The sequence below is a fragment of the Melanostigma gelatinosum genome (assembly GCF_949748355.1).
Source record: "Melanostigma gelatinosum genome assembly, chromosome: 12".
Classification (NCBI taxonomy): domain Eukaryota; kingdom Metazoa; phylum Chordata; class Actinopteri; order Perciformes; family Zoarcidae; genus Melanostigma; species Melanostigma gelatinosum.
The window spans coordinates 14,271,627-14,290,368 of record NC_136645.1 but is presented as its reverse complement, the minus strand read 5'-3'; the positions used below and the strand labels follow the sequence as shown (position 1 = coordinate 14,290,368).

The following is an 18,742-nucleotide window of genomic DNA, read 5'->3' as shown; positions in this document are numbered from 1 at the left end:
GCATCTGTTTAAATAAAAGGACTAACATTTATTTTCCTGTAATGACCATCATCATGGCTGAAGATTAGCACGTGGCACCATCTATTGGACAAATTAAGTCCGTGTCTTAATATTCATACTCAGCGGATTATGATGGACACGGTTGCGTTCAAGGTAAAAAATAAATACACGAATTGGCTTATGTAACATCCCTGTTGATTTAAAATGCATTAGTTTACACGTTGACATGGTAAATCCACGAACAAAGGGAGAAAGGTTTTAGGAAACAGAAAGCCTCGTGTGCGTCCTGTCCGATGCTCTTAAACCAGACACGCATGCGCAGAAACAACGTCTGTCTGTCAGGATACACTTTCACTTTGCGCAGATATCGAGCAGCTTTCCACTCAAAACTACAACAAGACACAAGATGAACTTTAACTTCTGAACCGTGTTTGATGGACTATAAAGGGTTCAGGTATATTTTCGCCGGCTCAACAGACTTGCTTGAACACTAAATAACAAAAAACGAGCCGTAAACACGGTTAGCTAACTTTGAAGCAACAATGTTCTGACGTCCAAAGTAAGCTAACAGTGATCTGTCGACTCTGACCTCCTGGTGAGTTTGTGATGTTTGTAGAGCGAGATGTTGTCTTTCGTTGACTATTTTATCAACTCAGTTAACCTGTCTTTGAGTTATTTAACTTCCCTGATCCTAATATTGTAACATGGCGATCCAATAACAACAAAAGGCTCGTAAGGACAGCTAACGCTACTGTATGTCTCTATGCTTCCCTATAGGTCACTGTAACACAATAACACTAAAAACATATATAAGAGTATGATTAATAATGAATAATGAGTAGTAAAGAGCAGTTAATAACCGTTCAGTAACACCTTCCCCTGCAGATGCATAGAGACAGATGTGTGAATGCTGTAAACAGCAGCCTTGATGAAGATCTACAGTGTGGTCCACAATGTTTCTAGACAGTGACACAGCTTGTGTTTTTGGTCTTTCTAGCTGAGGTCTGCGTTCCCTCACACTATGGAGCGGACTGCACTGAAACAGAGCCAGCTGTGTGGCTCCTGGGAGATGAAGGAGAGACTCGGGACGGGAGGCTTTGGGCACGTCTACCTGTACCAGCACCTCGTAAGTTCTGCCAGCTGAATGCAACATAAACCTCGGACCCAGGTGTCTGTTTTTGGCTCGCTTTTATTCCCCATCTGTGTTTGGAGCAGGAGTTGGGAGAGAAGATTGCGGTGAAACTTTGTCGCCTGGAGCTGAACTCCAAGAACAAAGACCGCTGGGGCAGAGAGATTCAGATCATGAAGAAGTGAGTGAAAATCCTCCACTTGTGTTCAAAAAGCAGCCTGTGAACAACAAACCCCACTGTGCACTTTCTTCCTGTCGAACCAGCGCTGCATGTTTGGCTTTCTCTCTGTTCTAGGCTGAATCACGTGAACGTGGTTCAGGCCAGAGACATTCCAGAGGAGTTGAGCTCCATTGCTTTAAATGACTTACCCCTGTTGGCCATGGAGTACTGCTCAAGAGGAGACCTACGCAAGGTACCAAGTGGGTATCTTATTCAAACCCCATACAGTTTGTTTTCTTTCCAAACATGGCGCTGTTAACCTCTGTACATCGTTATTTAGGTTTTGAATAAACCAGAAAACTGCTGTGGACTAAAGGAGAGTGAAGTCCTGTCGCTGCTCAGTGACATTGGTAAAGTTTCCCTCTGCTTTTGCTTTGACAAAAGTCATTGTTATCACATGCTAATGCATAAATGTTTATGGAATGATTTTTGTTTTACAAACACAGGCGCTGGTATCCAATACCTCCATGAAAATAAGATTATTCACAGAGACCTAAAGCCAGAGAACATAGTTCTGCAGGAGATTGGTGGGAAGGTGAATTAATTTCCTTTTTTTCATACATGCTGCCTGTGTAATCCTCAATTTAGTATATTATATGGTTTTCTGTGCCTTGCTCTCATGTTTAAACGACGGTATGTTTTCCTCCAGCTTGTCCATAAAATAATAGATCTGGGTTATGCAAAAGACCTAGATCAGGGCAGTCTCTGTACATCCTTTGTTGGCACTCTCCAGTATCTGGTAAGTGTTGCATCAGCAAGCAATGTTGTTGTTTTTCAATCAACCCCTGTTATATGAATCTATCTGCATGTGTGCCAGGCTCCAGAGCTGTTTGAGAGTAAACCCTACACTGTAACGGTGGACTACTGGAGCTTTGGGACAGTGATCTTTGAATGCACTTGTGGTTTTCGCCCCTTTTTACACCACATGCAGCCTGTTCAATGGTGAGTCCACATAGCAGCAATGCATTTATTGTCTGTTTTCTAAAGAATCTGGTCATACACATGACATTAAAACACACAGTTAGGGAATGTAACATTTCAATCATGTATGCAGATTATTTTTCTGAATGTTTGGAACATGTTATGTGTCTAGTTTTTAATCTGTCGGCTTTATTTTCAGTTCCCTCTTTTTGCGCGTTTGCCTTCTTTTGTAGGACGAGTAAAGTCAAGAACAAAGGTCCCAAAGACATCATGGCAGTCGAGGACATGAACGGAGAAGTCCGATTCTCCACACATCTCCCTTATCCCAACAATGTCAGCAGGTAGACACAAAGAAAAGAGGCTTTTTAAAACCAACCAGTCAAGCGGCCCTCATTCTAACTTGTGTGTGTGTGTGTTCACAGGCCACTGCTGGAACCAGTCGAGTCCCTTTTGCAGATGTTGTTACTGTGGGACGCTGCAATGCGTGGTGGAGGGCTGGATCCTGACACAAACAAGCCAAACTGCTACACAGCTCTGCATAATATTCTAAGCTTGAAGGTTAATAAGAAGAACCTTTTATTAAGACTTCATTGATTGCATTTATGGTTTGATATATCCCAGTTGAGGACAGCACGCGAAGCAACTGGCCCGGCTTTGTGCCTTTCTTTGCTTAGGTGATTCATGTGTTGGACATGACGTCGGCCCAGCTGCACTCTTTGGTTTTGGGTGCTGAGGAGAGCTTACACTCCCTGCAGCTTCGTCTGGAGACACACACTCAGACACACCTCTCCCCGCTGAGTCAAGAGCTGCTGCTGGAGACGGGAATCTCCCTCGACCCACGCAGACCGCCCGCACACTGTCTGCCAGAGGGATTGGTATGTGGCACACACACACACACACATATAAACAAAAATGTTGAATGTCAAACAGTCCCAGCCACAAGTACATGAGCAGCAGATTTTAGAAATATTGTTTCTGTTGAGAAATTTTGTCTGCATTACACTAGTAAATGGGATTAGTTATTTTTTTGGTTTCCCTTTATAATTCAATAATGTAGTTAAGTTAACATTTAGTTCCCAAAGGATCGTTGGTAGAGTAAAACTAAATAAGGGAAATAATGTCATATGTGAAAAATAGTTTGACAACATGTTAGCAGACTGTATGAACGAGTGCGTGGCGGCTGCTTGCTTCCAGCCTGTTTGGTTTCTCTGGAAGAAAATGTTTCAGGAAGTCTAAAGCTCAGCATATACTAGACTTGATCCACTAACACGCTTCAGTATTCACAGTGATATTCGCTCTCTGCTTCCAGCGAGGCTGGGACAGCTCCATAGTCTTCCTGTTCGATAAGAGCCTGACCAAGTACTCTGGACCGCTGACGGCCAGACCTCTGCCAGACAGCGTCAACTTTATAGGTGAACATCTCAAATGTATAAATCTTTACAGGTTCTCCTCCGTTTGCAATGGGTTTTTGGTCTGCGTGCAAGATCCAAATACTTTGAAAGTTATCGCTTCTTTGAGTTTGTTGTCTGATCTGTGCTTTTGGTTTGTCTCAGTCAGGGAGACGAAGACGCAGCTCCCGCTGTCTGCTCTGAGGAAGGTGTGGGGTGAAGCAGTCAGCTACATCTGCGGACTGAAAGAGGACTACATTCGTCTGTACCAGGGACAGAGGGCTGCCATGTAAGTACACACACACACACACACACACACACATGCATGCGTGCACCCACACAATGAAACATCTGCCTACCTTGTGTTTGTGTATGTGTAGGCTGAGCCTGCTGCGCTACAACACCAACTTAACACGGTACAAGAACCTGCTGTTCTCCCAGTCACAGCAGCTCCGAGCCAAACTGGCTATTTTTAAGACCAGCATCCAGAATGACCTTGAGCAGTACACCAAGCAGAGACACATTGGCATCTGTGAGTGGATGTTAATCTCCTGCTGGGACACTTCATTTCAAGTCCTTTTAATGAAGCCTTTGGTGAACTCTCTGTGGTGGTTGTTGTGTGTTTTTTCTGAAGCTTCGGAAAAAATGTTGAAGACCTGGCAGGAAAATGAAGAGAAGGCCGATGGGTTCTCAAAGGTAGGACTGCTGTTACTTATTAGCAGTCGTGACCTCACTTGCAGGTATTTTAAAACACTGCATGCTAATGGCGTTGTCCGCTGTAGGTTGCAGATGTGGGCTATCTGGATGAAGAGATAGTGGCTCTGCATTCGGAGATCGTGGAGTTGCAGAGGAGTCCGTTTGCGAGGAGACAGGGGGATGTCATGGAACAGCTGTGAGTACCGCTGTTATATTCACATGATGATCGTTTCCTTAAATAAGTTCACATTTGTTCAAGTCTGTTTTAAAACAATAGTTAGGTGGCTATATTCAAAATACAAAGAATTCGGTGACAAACAAACTTTAAAAAGATTTTAGTAAGTCAGACTGTTGACACATTCTGACTTACTGGATTGGATGCATGTTATGAAAGAATCATTTAATGGCCAGTGTGAACAGGAGGAATGATTACAGCAAGAAAAAACAGTTTCAATGTATGTACACATCTGACTGCTGTCGCCCTCTTTGCTGTTTTTTCCAGAGAGGTAAAAGCTATTGAACTCTACAAGCAACTGAAAGCTAAATGCAAAAGTAAGTACAAATCATTACACATTCAAAATAATAGACAATAGTTATCGGGGCTCCAGCTTCTTGTTGTTCATAGCCACTTACAGTGGAATCTGATTATGCTATGGATACAATTCAGCTGTATAACAAATGAATACATTCACGATGGTCACCTCTGTTCAATGACTTCCTCAGCGTGGTCGTTGTGGATAGCAAGAACGCGTGGAGTATTTGTTTACATGCCTCCTGTCAGATGATAGAACATGGATGATCATAGAAGTGTGTGTTCGCACAGGTCCCGACCCCACACATGGCTACAGTGACAGCTCGGACATGGTGAAGATAATTCTCCAAACAGTTCAGAACCAGGACAGAGTGCTGAAAGACTTGTACACTCACCTGAGGTAATTCATCCAGCAGTCTAAACACACATATACAAGCATGCACAGCTCAGTTCATCATCTGAGATATTGTTTAACAGTTCCCTGTGTGTCTTTTGTGGTGTTCCCTCATCTTTCTCTTTTTTTCCGTCCTGTAGTACAATTCTCGTGTGTAAGCAACGCATCGTGGATTTGTTCCCTAAGCTGGAGAGGGCGGTGGAGAACATAAAAACTGCAGAGGCCGCAGTGATGCAGATGCAAATGAAGAGACAGAAAGAGTTCTGGTACCTCCTCAAGATTGCCTGTGTGAGTAAATAACGAATGGCACTCCGGAAAATATGCTCCGCTGTCAGTGATGTCTGAGGAGCGTGAAGCTCTGCAGTACAGTATTAAATGTCAAATCAATCTGCAGCTAATCCAGAGTGTGTTTGTGTGTTTAGGCCCAGAACAATACTCCATCACAGTCACGAATGCAACAACCCACTGACGGGTAAGTCACAAGTATACATCACAGTTGTATCTGAAAAACACTGTTAAGGGAATAGCCACACCAAAACATCATGTAGCTGCATTTTAGAAGATGAGTTTAAATCTACACTGAGCAGCAGTACAAGTTTATTAATGATCTTTTGAAACCCGCTGCTGGGTTTGGTTCAATTCACAAAGCTGCCACAAGGGGTCACCCCATGCACCTCTAAGTGAGGAGCTTGAAGAAGAGACAGGACTCGTATTCCCCTCGATTCAAATGACTTGAGGACAATACGTTTTTTGTTGTTGTGCAAAACACAAACCCAAAGCACAAAACACTTCATACATCCTGAAAAATGAAGCGCTGCATTGAAAACTACAGAAACACTTTTCAAAATCAAACTCATGCACCAAATGGCACACACACTTTATTCATGTTGAAAGATTTTGTCCAACCAACTACACTCTGCTTTGTCTCAATAATAGCGATCTGAATAAAGAGAATTCTGCAGAGATACATGTGCAGAAACACAAATACATTTTGAAACATCCATCCGTCCATTATCTTTAACCACGGAGGGGCTGGAGCCGATCCCAGCTGACAGGATACACGCTAGACAGGTCGCCAGACTGTTGCGGAGCCATTTTGAAACAAAACCTTTTTATTTTTCTTCACAATAAATCAGTACAGCGTGCTCAGCACACACAGTATACATTAGTGTTGTGTACTCTATTGACTACAGAGTCATCACAGGCAGTAGCTTCCCTGGCTAGACTTAAGGAAGAAGCGCCTTGAGTCAGGTATCCAGTCCTGGACAGCACCCACATCGACGTCTACCCCTACCTCTGTGTTTTGAAATGCCCAACAAATGACGTCATGTCAGATTCCTGCGTCTTAAGTAGTAATCTGCGAGAAGTGTGTTGCAAAAGGTTCCATGTTTAATTGCAAATTAGGTGCAAAGCAGAACATGTTTTAGAGTTGTTGAAACTTGAGGTTCTGTTTTCTCTGCGTGTCAGTTTGAACAATTGTGTGTTTAAAAAAAACTTTAATATGGAGCCGCAAAATCCTGAAAGATAAACACTGCATTCCAACTCGCATACTTTTTCTTTTTTATTTAAGTATGTACTGCAGCTGCCCTTACAAAGTACATACTGTTGCATTCATTTGGGACATACTACTTTGTCATAACAGTGCACTTTGAACTTTGACCATCCTGCTCGTATATCCGCATGCAGAGGGACATCCTGGTATTTTTGGCACACTGCATTTGACATGCTATGTATTGGGACGTGGTAGATATTTTTTCTGGCACACTGGTAGTATGTGAATTTGAACGTGAACAATTCTGACATTTATTGGGTCAGAGGTGGTAATCCCCACATTCAAACACTCTTTTGTCTTTTGCAGTGAAACTGTTAGTCAGTTACTGGATGATAATCAGCGTTATCTGAGTCAACTAACATCTCTGCTGCAAGAAGCCGCCCAGGAGATGGAGCACAGTGTCATGGTAGGGTATACAGGAGTGAGGCAGTGTGTGTTCATGCATGTAAACAGATTCTGTCCAGTAGATGGTAGATGGAGAAGGTTGTGTTTGGTAGTCCAGTATTAACGTGTTTGTTCTCTCTCCAGGATCAGGACTGGAGCTGGACTCAGTACACAGCAGTGAAGGCCCAACCCCAGAAGCTGTAGAAACTGACCAAAGACTCTGTGTTAATAGTTAGAGATGTATTCTGTAAACAAGTGCCTTATCAGAGTTACACTATCTGAAAGCTTTGTGATTCCATTATGTGTCTTTTTACATACATGTAATGCTCTAATACAACAGCATGATATGTTAAGCTATTCATGTTTTAACTTGAATGTATATTATTGAGTTTTAGCTGTAACCAAGACTTATTTATTTTACTTGTAATATTGATTCGAGTCAAACATTGCTGCTGAAGATCTATGCATGATGGAATGTTTATAAATGTATGGCACATACAATGTTTAGTCTTTTCTCTGCAAGTGTTGTTCAAGTGAAAGTTGTAAGTATCCGGTTATTTACATTCACACAGTGGACCAGACAACTGCCTGCACACATACAGGAAATTACTTGTTTATAAGACCCCGGGTTCAACGCTCTCCTGGGAGCTGGTGAAATGCAAACAGCAAGGACAAGAAGAACAAGAAGAATGTCATGCATACAATGGAAATGAAAACGACAAAATTCAAGTAACAGGCACAGTTAAAGGCACTGCATTTAGTCAGGACATACTTCAGCTGAACAGTATCTTTAATTTGTCATTAAAGGAGGAAGAACATCAGTGTACAGTCCTGTCATCTGTGGAAGATTTCTTTGAAACGTTGCAAAATCAATACAGTATGTGAATCAATATCCTATTGTTTAGCTCATACAGTATACTGATCTCCATCATTCAGCCCACATTGTTGTTTAATATGTGATTTTCACACTGAACCGTCGTCTGGGCAAAGCAGGCAGACTTTTCACAGTTCAGTCAATACATAAGTAAGTACTTTAGTGTACTAATTTGTGATGATACCAGACACTGAAACACAAATACATATGTATGTATATTTGTGTGTGTGTATATATTTATATATATATTTAGATAGATAACGATGCACGTGGCAGTCTGCCTTCCATTTCACGTACTATTATACTAGTAAAATCTACTATTATTATTTCCGACAGCCCCTGAAGGGAGCATCACGTACCAAGAAAAAGCGAGAGCGTAACCTGAGGGAGGCGGGGTGAGGGGCACGTTCAATGATTAGACCAGAAAGATACGATTCAATACAGTGGTACATTTATTCCTACGCTTACACATTGATTTTATTCTAGCGTTGTGCTAAGGTGAGTTAACTCGTTGGGTTTACGCTTGCAGCATAACAAGCTAATGCTATCATTTGAGCTAACGTTAGCTGTTAGCTGCAGGACACTGACGGAGTGGCTGACTTCCGACATCCGAGAATGAGAGCTAGCTAACGTTAGCTATCTAGCTAACCTAATCTATGTTAACGTTACATACCGAGTGGTGTGTCAGCCTTTTCATATTGTGAATTAAATGAGTTTTGTTGAAGGAAACGAATCTGTGGTACAAACACGTCGCTTCATGTGGAACTAGCTACTTGCTAGCTTCCTTACAAGTAGCCTGGTTCTACAAGCTAATGGTAGCTAATCGTGTTTGTTAACGTTAGCTGTTGAACACTCCGCTCGTGATCATGCATTGCTCGGTGCCGTTATCATGACCTACTACGCTAACGGGTTGAACCTTCACTACAGGGTCAACACTTGCTGTCGCATACACAGTAACTATAAACCTGCTGCAGAAGCTCTTAGATATATAAATGAACTACTTTCAGTGACTGCGGCTGTTTACTTAACGCCTTTGACCTGGGTTAAACTTAACTGTGTTAACTGACACAAAATATAATATAACAAGCTGTGTGACGTCTGTATAATGAACTGTTAGTTTAAAAGCGAAACTTTCAAACAGAGCATTTCCTTATTCTTGCTTTGCTAACAAAGATGCGGTTAAGTTCTGTAATACTAGAGTTTTCAACGAAATATCTATATGCACCCCTTGCAAAGTCGAACAAAGCTCAGTGAAAATACGTTTATAATACAGTTTCTACCCATTTTATATCTTTTAAAAAAATTATAATTTTGAGGTGTGTGTATATATAATATTTTGAAATAGTTTGTCCCGTCCATTTGAGGATAGACTAAATGTTAGATTTACCTCCCAGTATAATGCAATACAATACAAACGACAGTGTTTCAGACCGTAAAGTTTTGAGCATCCAGTTAATAAACATTAAAACCTTCATGAAAGTATGATTTTTTTGCGTGAGACTGCTTTAGTTTTAGTTTCGTTTACCAAACACTGTGTGTACTGCTGCTGACATTTACAGTGACGGTCTGACCACAGGGCTAGAGGTGCCCTGAGTACATAGTGTATAAATATTTCAGTATGCTTATGTTTTTTTCTTCTTCTATGCCTGTAGGCCAGTACTTGCAAGGATGACGATGCCGCACGTAGGGGCAATATTTGGAGCAATAGCGGGACTGATGGCCATCATGTTGCACTCCTCCATTCACAAGATAGAAGAAGGACACCTGGCTGTGTACTACAGGTATCAAAACACTGACCCATACCCAAACATTACACATATATACTAAGAATATGGATAAAATGTTATATCGTAATGATACATATACATTTTGTATGGATATGGAAATATGATCTGGGACACTTTGGCTTGCAGTTTAGCTCAGGATTGTCCAGACCGGAGCATTGGAGGTGCTCCTACAAGTGTCTGCATTTGTACAAATTATTCAATTGTTGCACAGACTGATCCACAACAGTGATGAAGATTACACATCACTGGTCCCAAGGTCAGACCTTGAGGGAATTGTATTTAACTTCCCGACTACAACATAATAAATGGGACGTAATGTAGATATAAAGCCTTAATTGTTGACTGTTTTCACGAGTTGGACAAAGCAGAGATACCCTGTGATTTAATGCAAAGATTTTCAACTACACCCTCATACTTTTCTGTTACACCTGAATAAACAACTTTAAGTCCTTTTTTCTTTTTCTCCCCCCTCTATACATATCGTCCATAGTTCATCTAATGTTAAGAAGTCAGACCAAATAATTTGTTTGTGTTTGTTTTAGGGGTGGGGCATTGCTGACGTCTCCCAACGGTCCCGGATATCACATCATGATCCCTTTCATTACCACTTACAGATCAGTGCAGGTAAACGTACCTCTCAGCCCGGGAACTTTGGCCCGTTAGCAGCGGCCTGTGCAATGTAGGAGTCAACCAGAAGGTGCTGATGCATAAAAACCAGAATGGGCTCTTCTATAAATACATCAGCTGCAGCATGCAAACAGTTGCCGTTCAACCATGGTGGCTTTATTTTACACCAAGTTAATGCACCGCTTGTTGTGCTGTTAAATATGCATATAATTTAATCTTTTTAATTATAATAAGTAGAATTATAATAACATTGTTTTAGGGTTCATGTCACTGAGATATTTTTGATCAACCTTCAAGTTGTTTTAGCTAACATATTATAGTAATTACAATAGTATTCAGGTTGTAGCCTTTACTTGATCATTTATTTGGCAGCACAACAGCAACTGGTTATTTGTGTTTGTTTGTTTTTTACCATTAACTCTAAAATCCATTGAAAATCACATTAAAACGATGTTCGCCTTCGTTTGCATGAAAGGCGAAATTCCAGGATATTCCAGGAAAATATTGTATATAATAATAATGTATGTATTATTGACACAGCTTAACTTAAAACAAGCATGCATTACTTTATCTACTAGGTTGTTTTTTATAAACTAGTAACAGGAAACTTGTTTATAAGCGGCCTGTGTTGTTGGAGAATAATCTTTATTATTATCAGAGTTTGTGTGATTATGTGAGCGTTATTTAATTTCTGTGTTTCAGACCACTCTCCAAACTGATGAGATCAAGAATGTGCCTTGTGGAACGAGGTAACACCGAGCTTATTGGTGATCAATTCATGAAAATCATTACGTATTACACATTAAGATTAACATGTTTCTTTTCTTTACAGCGGGGGCGTGATGATCTATTTTGACAGAATAGAAGTTGTCAACATGCTGGTCCCTTTAGCAGGTACAACATGTTTCATCATTTTCAGCGCGAAGCTTCCTCATTTGATTGACCGCTGCCAGCTGCTTGCCGTTACAACAACGTTTGCCTTTGTTCGTTTCTTTGCAGTGGTGGAAATTGTGAGGAACTACACGGCTGACTATGACAAAACCCTAATATTCAACAAGATTCACCATGAACTCAATCAGTTCTGCAGTGTGCACACACTACAGGAGGTCTACATTGAGTTATTTGGTGAGTACGCTTTTGCTGCTGTGGCGATAGAGAATATATCTCTGTTAAAACAGACGGCATTGCTTCGTTTTAATGCTTCACATAAATGGCAACTAGGGGTGCTGTGCTGTGTGTTCTGTTTGAATACACAACATGTTGTGTATTCAAACAGCAGCTGTTTTTTGCCTTGCAGACATTATAGACGAGAACCTCAGGACGGCTTTGCAGAAAGATCTTATTGCTATGGCGCCGGGACTTACAATACAGGTATTTAAACACACACCATCGTACACACTCCTTATCAGTAACACACATCTCGCAATTTACGCAGCGGACCTTCTCGATGCGATTGCTGCTCTCTGTCACAGTGAAGGAAAGAACGTAAACCGAGATTACATCGTAGTATTTGCAGTAGTCTCCTAATAAACACGGCAGTGGTTTAGGTGATGGCATGAGGAGACGGAGAGGCTGTTTGTTAAAAACCAAAATGTTTTGTCTCTTCTCCCGACTGGCTTCAGGAAGAGTTTGATTGACGGATGGTTCATCCAATCACCTGCCAAGTATTGTTTTTCTTTTAAGTGCCTGCCCTTTTCAATGGTGGGTCAGGTTTCAAGGAAGCTGCCGTCCTCATGAAAACATCCACATCAGAATTGAAATCATAAACTTACCAACATTCCACCAATATTGTTCCTCAGCAAAAAATGTAATCTAATTCTGTGAAGAAGGCAACAAGTACTAGAAGCAGTGTAGGGCGGTTCTCCACATAATGTGGGTTGGGGGAAAAAATCAATTCAACTCCCTTAAATAATATGTCGCACCAACTATAAAGCCAGCTTGAGCTGTGAGCCAATATACTCTCAATACACGCATTGAAACGCAACCATCACATGACGGTAGACCAATTCTATCTTGAAAACTAACCGCTCGCTGTAAAATATGTTGATTGATTGAAGGTACATTTATTTTTCTCTCTTCTTTTCTTCTGCACGGCTTCAACATCCCGATGAAGGCGGTCCGTGTTACCAAGCCGAAGATCCCCGAATCTATCAGGAGGAACTTTGAACTCATGTGAGTTTCACATTCTGTTACCCACCCACTCAAGTCAAGGAACACCACACAGGAAATACAATAATTGCGAGAACTTTTTTTTTTTGTGTATGCAGGGAAGCGGAGAAGACTCGTCTGTTAGTAACGGCTCAGACTCAGAGGGTAGTGGAGAAGGAAGCCGAGACCGAAAGAAAGAGGGCCATTATTGGTAAATGTTTTACTGTAAATCAGCCAGCCAGGCTTTCATTTGCATGACGGTCGTTACAATTTTAGCGGTTTCCCCCTTTTTAATCACTCATGTGTCACCCCGCTATCTCCATCTGTTAACACTCGCATGCTTTTCTGTCCCACAGAGGCTCAGAAAGTGGCCCAGGTAGCAGAGATCCACTTCCAACAGAAGGTGATGGAGAAAGAGACGGAGAAGAGGATCTCTGAAATAGAGGGTGAGAATCCCCTGAGATGGATTTGTGTATTCCTGTTTGCGGAGGCGACTGGTGAACTGGTCCGTCATGTGTCTGTCTCATTCAACACTGTCTCTTTGTTTCAGACTCTGCCTTTTTGGCGAGGGAGAAGGCCAGAGCTGATGCTGAGTATTACACTGCTGCAAAGTTTGCTGACGCAAACACGGTAAAAAACCAAACACACACATACAACATCGAATGGCTTTCAGATAGAGTTACACTATTGGGAAGTATATTTGTGGAAGCTACTATATAATCATTGTAAAGTATAAGTATATGGGTTACTCTGATTAATTACAGAAAGGGGACGTACCATGTCATGATTGATTAGTCGTTGTCCCCCGAGCTCAGTCCTTAATGGACTCGTCTCATGGTCAGTGTAGTGACTATGTGGCTGTTCTCGTGTGCTGTCACACCTCAGCTCTTGTCTCTGAATGTTGTTATCAACCACCTCCACAGCCAAAAGCCAGCAGCAGTGTTACGTTCACGTTTGGCCGTGCTGTACATTGTCACATTGAAACACCGGACTACAGCAGTTCTTAACTCGCATCTCACACACACGAGGAGAAACGTCACAGATGTTCTTTTCAATGATCTCAAACATGCACACACTACGAGATTTTTAAGATAATGGCTCATCACACACTACAGGATATTATTAAGATTATCGTGTTGCTTGTAAACAATGTTATCAATATCAAACATGTTTGTGCTTATCGGCTGCAAACGGTTCTAACATTTAGTTCTTCTAAATCTCCACAGATGAAGTTGACCCCAGAGTACATGGAGCTGATGAAGTACCAGGCCATAGCCGCCAACAGTAAGATCTACTTTGGCCAGGACATCCCCAACATGTTCGTAGAGGGAAGCAACAGCCCCCCGAAGTCTGTGCGCTCCCTTCATCAAGCGGACTTTCTGAAAACAAAGGAGGGGCAATGAGTCCAGCGCTGTGCTTCTGCAAAGGCCAGGAGGACCCGACGGGGACTTGTGTTGTCTGTGAGGTGGGGAGCACTGCACTGAAGATGATGGGTGGGATAGCGTCGCAGCTAGTTTGATGAATAACACACTTCAGTCTTAAATTTAAATGGCAAAGAAAGGGTGTGAAAATTAAAGGACAAGCCGAAAGTGAGAGCGAGGGAAGGCAAGATAAAAGGGAAATTTAGTTTTTTACCTTCCACTCTTTCGAGGAAGTCAAGTTTTAGGAATAAGAATGATGCCACAGTTAAAAATCACAACAATAATAAATGCTTATGCCTGGGAAGGCGACAGCAAGTTGTCGACCTAATGTACACTGGCTTGCAATCAGTGCGGTGTTTAACTTTGCTGCGTTTTATTTTGTTTGTTGTATGCAAGGCGAGGGATGAAAAATGATTCTTGAGAATTAATTTCTGGTTGAGCGGAACTGGAAGCTAACAGGTGACACTAATTAATGAAATGCAGTTTCGGTTTGTGTAAGTGTGTGTCGTGGGCAGGTCGTCTCTGTGCTATCTTCTCTTAAACTAAACCACGAGCTCTTCTCTCTCAACATGAATGAATGTGAGGACCTCTAATTAAACGCTGCTTGTGGATGAACATAAAATAGTTATGGACATTTTACATTTGTCATTTACAGCATTTCCTGTTGGCTGAAATCATACAGACATGAAAACTGATCTGTGGAAGTTTTATTTTTAAACGATAGCTTTCTAGAAACAAGTGGCCTGACTTTGTTAAAATGTCCCAGAATTTGCATATAGTTGCAGAGAATCCTGCAGATACTCAAGTGTTCTCAGTTGATATAGTACATATACAGTGATGTCAGAGTGGTAGTAATGTGGTTTATTTCCTGTTAGCTTGGCGGTAGTTTGCTGTTAGTTGTAGTGAAGACTTGAGATGATGCACTAAGACCTGCTGTGGCATTTACTTTGAGAAAGAGAAGCTCATTTAAGTTGATTAACAATTGAAAGTGAATTAATATGGGAGCGTATCAATAAAGCAGTTGTGTGATAGTGCCACAGGAGGAAGTGGTGGTTTGTATTTCTTGTGAAGAAGGGAGTACGTCTTCTTCCTCCATCTGGTTTTCATTATCGGGGCATGCTTGTGGAAATGTGTAGTGGCTTGATTCAGATGATTAGTAGTGCCTGCATTTGTCTGCCAACTCTGCTCTACAGCTTATTCACATGTGAGGAAATGTAAATTCTCAGGAAATTTACTTTTATTTTTAACAAAAAGCTCCTCAGTGTTGGACGGAGCTTGCACCCTCAAAAGTTTAAACATTGACAATTGTGCAAGAAAAGCAGTTGAACATCTGGTGGAACAACAAAGTAACGATTTGATTTGAAGACGTGACATGTGATGTGACACCTGAGACATTTTTATGAGCATGTCGGTCTGTCAAAGTACAAATGTTATAAACAAAATCTCCTTTCTATGGTCAATGTTTACATTTTTCTGTAACGCAAGAATTAATAGGCTGCAAAGTTTTTCAGTCTCTGCTGAACGAGATCATTTTAATGGCAACACAAGCAGCACACAGTTCCTAGTTCCAGTATTAACTTGCTCTCAAGTGAGGATCACTTTAATCTCTGATCAGTTTTGTGTGGCGATATGAGTTCCAGCGTTGCTCTATTAAAAGATGAATGTTGACAGAGCTTTGGCTTCAATAAGATGCAAGTTGGTGCTAGTTTTTATTCTCCGTTTTGATGCTTTTGGATTTTGTTCAGCTCTCTTATATAGTACTTCCACTTTTCAGAATGCAAGCCTTAAAAGATTATGGGTTTCCCCAGACTTAAAGATTCAGTGATTCCTCCAAACTAAACCGCTCCATTTGAACTTAACTGTGAGACTTCTTAAAGAGCTTGGCCGTACACACTGAACTGTACTGAACATCACAGACTTCATCTGAGAAAGACTGGACTAACTACTCGTGTTCGGCCGATGTTGTGATGTGTACTTGACCTGTGAGTGGCGGTTAAAGGCTGCGTTCTGCATTTGCTTTGGTGGTGGGTTTAAATAAAGATGCAAAAGTATGAATTGATTTTTTTTTTCTGTTGGTCAATGACATTTTGTACAATCTGTGAAATTCAAACATTGTCTCCTTGTTCTAAAAGGTTTATATGCAAAAATGTTTTCAAGTTTTGACAATGTTCTTATGTAAAATAAAACCTATTTTGGTACTTTGTGTGTGGATGTTGTGCATTACACGTGGATGCCAGCAGGAGGAAAGCTAACACTGTGTTAAACACTAAACGCTCTGCTTAAATCACTGAGACACATTTTAAAGTACAAATGAGACAAGTTTAACTGAGCATAAGCACTGATGTATGGGCTGAGTTGGATACGGAGCGGGCAATATGTTGAGAGAAATGTAGCGCTATGCAGAGACTGCAAGAGAAAAATAAAGCTTGTGCACAAATGAAATCAGCTGAGAGGTTACACAACGACTGAGGAACACATTGCTGATATATGTGCACAGATCAGAAGAAGAGAACTAAAGTGAAACTCAAAGTTCCCATATTCTGTGGGACACTTAAACTCCACATACTGAAGTTACAAGTTTGGATTTTCTGGTTTTCACTGTCGGGAATACATATTGTTTTCTATACATTCACAAACAAATATATCCAGTGTAGATGTTTTTCAATGGTTTACACATGGTGATTGTTATTATTTCTGAACAATGCATCACAAGCTCAAAGTCTTGTCATTTATTCCACCAAATATTTCAGTTAAGTAAGAATTCATACCATGTGCATGTGTTTGCTATAGTCACTTATTTAGATGGCTGGGTGGTTGTGGCGACACAAGGATGATTCAGTGAACGTTAACTGAATAGACACATACACAATCCATCACAATCCCTGTTGTTCTAACACACATAATGTGTTTGTCTGACGAGTCTGTAAAATGATCATCCCAAGAGACTCTAAACCTCAAGTCCGGCCCTCAGCAAGGCCAGTCAGCTATTCACAAAGGATTTCCAGGAAACAGTCATAGTGTGAGTGTGTGAGTGTGTGTGTGACCACTGCCTGAATGACCAGATGATGGATAGCTTCCTCTTATGACCTCTCAGTCCTTACAGATCCTGTCACAGACAAACCATCAGTCTTTCTTTTCCGAAGGAGGGTGCTTAGTTATAGACTGACGCCAGATCTGTTTTTTCCTGAATTTGTGAGAAATATATGATCACAAAGCATGCGTTTGTGAGTGTAAATAATCTTCACTCATCCTCATCTTGTTTACTTAACTGAAGAGTTGTTTTTTTGTGGATGTCTTGGCTCATTTTAATGGTCTGATTTGGTGCCAGCAGGTTTAAAGCCCCTCCCTTCCCAGGAAGTGGTGTCGAGGTCACGTTTTCTGCTTCCTGGGTCAGCCAGCGCTTCACTTTCCTTCCTTTTGTCCCTGATCATCAGATCCTGCATGATCCTTCTAGCCTTGACTCCTCCCTGGATCTGTCCCTCCCCAGAGATACCAGGGTGTGGTTCCTCATCTCCGAGTGAAGGCCTCTGAATCTCAACTCCCCGAACAGCAGAATACGATTCATCAGCTGCAGTCAGCGTCATCATCAGTAGCTGCTCTGCTCCGCAGCTTTCTCTCACATTCCTATCCTATGTGTGTGTTGTTGGTGCACAACACACACTCATACAAAGAGCCTCAGCGTTGCTATTTCTCAGCACTTTTCTCCTCTACATTTCTGTGGTGACCCTCAGGATGGATTTTGCACGACTCAGCTAAAAAGGCTCTAAACCTAATTCTGCGTTGCATGATATGTGTCATTTAGGAATCAACCTTTAAAGGGGCAGTACAACATATTTACATATAAAGGTCAGAATAGGCTTCACTCAGCCTGTACAACATCTGTATTATGTCTTCTTCAGCTCTGGATGGGGCTTTGTTCTGAGAAAATATCTTACCTTGAGTTAAGGCCTGGTCACACCATGTAAAACTGTTTTTCTTAAATAGGTGAAGGGGTCTGTGTGTGAACTTTTAGTCCGACATTTTCCCACAATTGACCAGTAGAAAGCTGCCTTGACAGTGCTGACCTTTGAAGGGACATAGTCCAAAATGGAGGAAGCTGTCTCAGCTGATAAGCTGTGTCTCACCATCCACTTTTATTAAAGTACTCTATTGGAGTATAAGCTGCTCCACAAAAGAGGAATGGTTTGAGGCAGTTAGAAGACAGGAGTCGATGGTGTCTTCTGAATATAGGGCCCAGTTCAGAATAAACAGAAAGAAGCTTGGGGAGCTGTTCTGAGTGACTAACATGCCGGTGGTTAACTTGCCAACTAGTTGTTCACTAACTCGCCACCTCGCTTGGAGTGATGAAAGACATGTGAGATTTGTACCTCGGTGTTATATCGCTGTAAAGCCTGATAATGGTGATTGATTAGGTGGTATGAAGACGATCAGCACGACAGAGCTCAGTCACAGCAGCAGGCAGCTGAAGAAGATCAGCAGATCCTGATACAGCTCAGCAGGACGCCTGCCTCTTGTTGTTCTACACCAACAGAGGGGGCAGGATCAAAGACTACGCAGGGACAGACAAACGCTGACGGACAACATGGAGCAACTCGCCCAACCCCATCTCACTGGCATCACCTGATACTTCGGAAAGGGAAGTGAGCTTTATATTTCAATCGACAGATCA

At 41.6% G+C, this 18,742-nt stretch overlaps 2 protein-coding genes across 2 annotated transcripts; both read left to right on the top strand.

Annotated features, from left to right (window-relative positions):
• The first annotated feature begins 330 nt into the window (after nucleotides 1-330).
• LOC306785548 (inhibitor of nuclear factor kappa-B kinase subunit alpha-like) lies at nucleotides 331-8,037 on the top strand. Its single transcript, XM_079279970.1, has 22 exons — nucleotides 331-595; nucleotides 998-1,126; nucleotides 1,216-1,310; nucleotides 1,425-1,542; nucleotides 1,630-1,699; nucleotides 1,796-1,884; nucleotides 1,999-2,088; nucleotides 2,167-2,291; nucleotides 2,504-2,611; nucleotides 2,693-2,828; nucleotides 2,945-3,145; nucleotides 3,580-3,682; nucleotides 3,824-3,947; nucleotides 4,039-4,190; nucleotides 4,293-4,354; nucleotides 4,441-4,550; nucleotides 4,857-4,906; nucleotides 5,178-5,286; nucleotides 5,421-5,568; nucleotides 5,703-5,752; nucleotides 7,139-7,238; nucleotides 7,361-8,037. Exons 2-22 carry the CDS (start codon nucleotides 1,022-1,024, stop codon nucleotides 7,418-7,420), a joined length of 2,205 nt encoding a protein of 734 aa, XP_079136096.1. The 5' UTR covers nucleotides 331-595; nucleotides 998-1,021; the 3' UTR covers nucleotides 7,421-8,037.
• Nucleotides 8,038-8,464: 427 nt separating this feature from the next.
• On the top strand, nucleotides 8,465-16,271 carry erlin1 (ER lipid raft associated 1). The gene is made up of 12 exons (XM_079279651.1): nucleotides 8,465-8,588; nucleotides 9,743-9,871; nucleotides 10,420-10,501; nucleotides 11,207-11,253; nucleotides 11,337-11,398; nucleotides 11,504-11,629; nucleotides 11,802-11,875; nucleotides 12,618-12,676; nucleotides 12,772-12,863; nucleotides 13,009-13,098; nucleotides 13,203-13,282; nucleotides 13,879-16,271. The coding sequence occupies exons 2-12, from the start codon at nucleotides 9,759-9,761 to the stop codon at nucleotides 14,053-14,055; spliced, it is 1,002 nt and encodes a 333-aa protein (XP_079135777.1). The 5' UTR covers nucleotides 8,465-8,588; nucleotides 9,743-9,758; the 3' UTR covers nucleotides 14,056-16,271.
• Nucleotides 16,272-18,742: the final 2,471 nt, after the last annotated feature.

Coding starts and splice junctions, on each gene's coding strand:
- LOC306785548 (XM_079279970.1), top strand. CDS start 1,022: ATGGAGCGGACTGCACTGAAACAGAGCCAGCTGTGTGGCTCCTGGGAG. Junction 5,287..5,420: donor GACTTGTACACTCACCTGAG/GTAATTCATCCA, acceptor TCCGTCCTGTAG/TACAATTCTCGTGTGTAAGC. Junction 5,753..7,138: donor ATGCAACAACCCACTGACGG/GTAAGTCACAAG, acceptor TGTCTTTTGCAG/TGAAACTGTTAGTCAGTTAC.
- erlin1 (XM_079279651.1), top strand. CDS start 9,759: ATGACGATGCCGCACGTAGGGGCAATATTTGGAGCAATAGCGGGACTG. Junction 10,502..11,206: donor CCACTTACAGATCAGTGCAG/GTAAACGTACCT, acceptor TCTGTGTTTCAG/ACCACTCTCCAAACTGATGA. Junction 13,283..13,878: donor AGTTTGCTGACGCAAACACG/GTAAAAAACCAA, acceptor AAATCTCCACAG/ATGAAGTTGACCCCAGAGTA.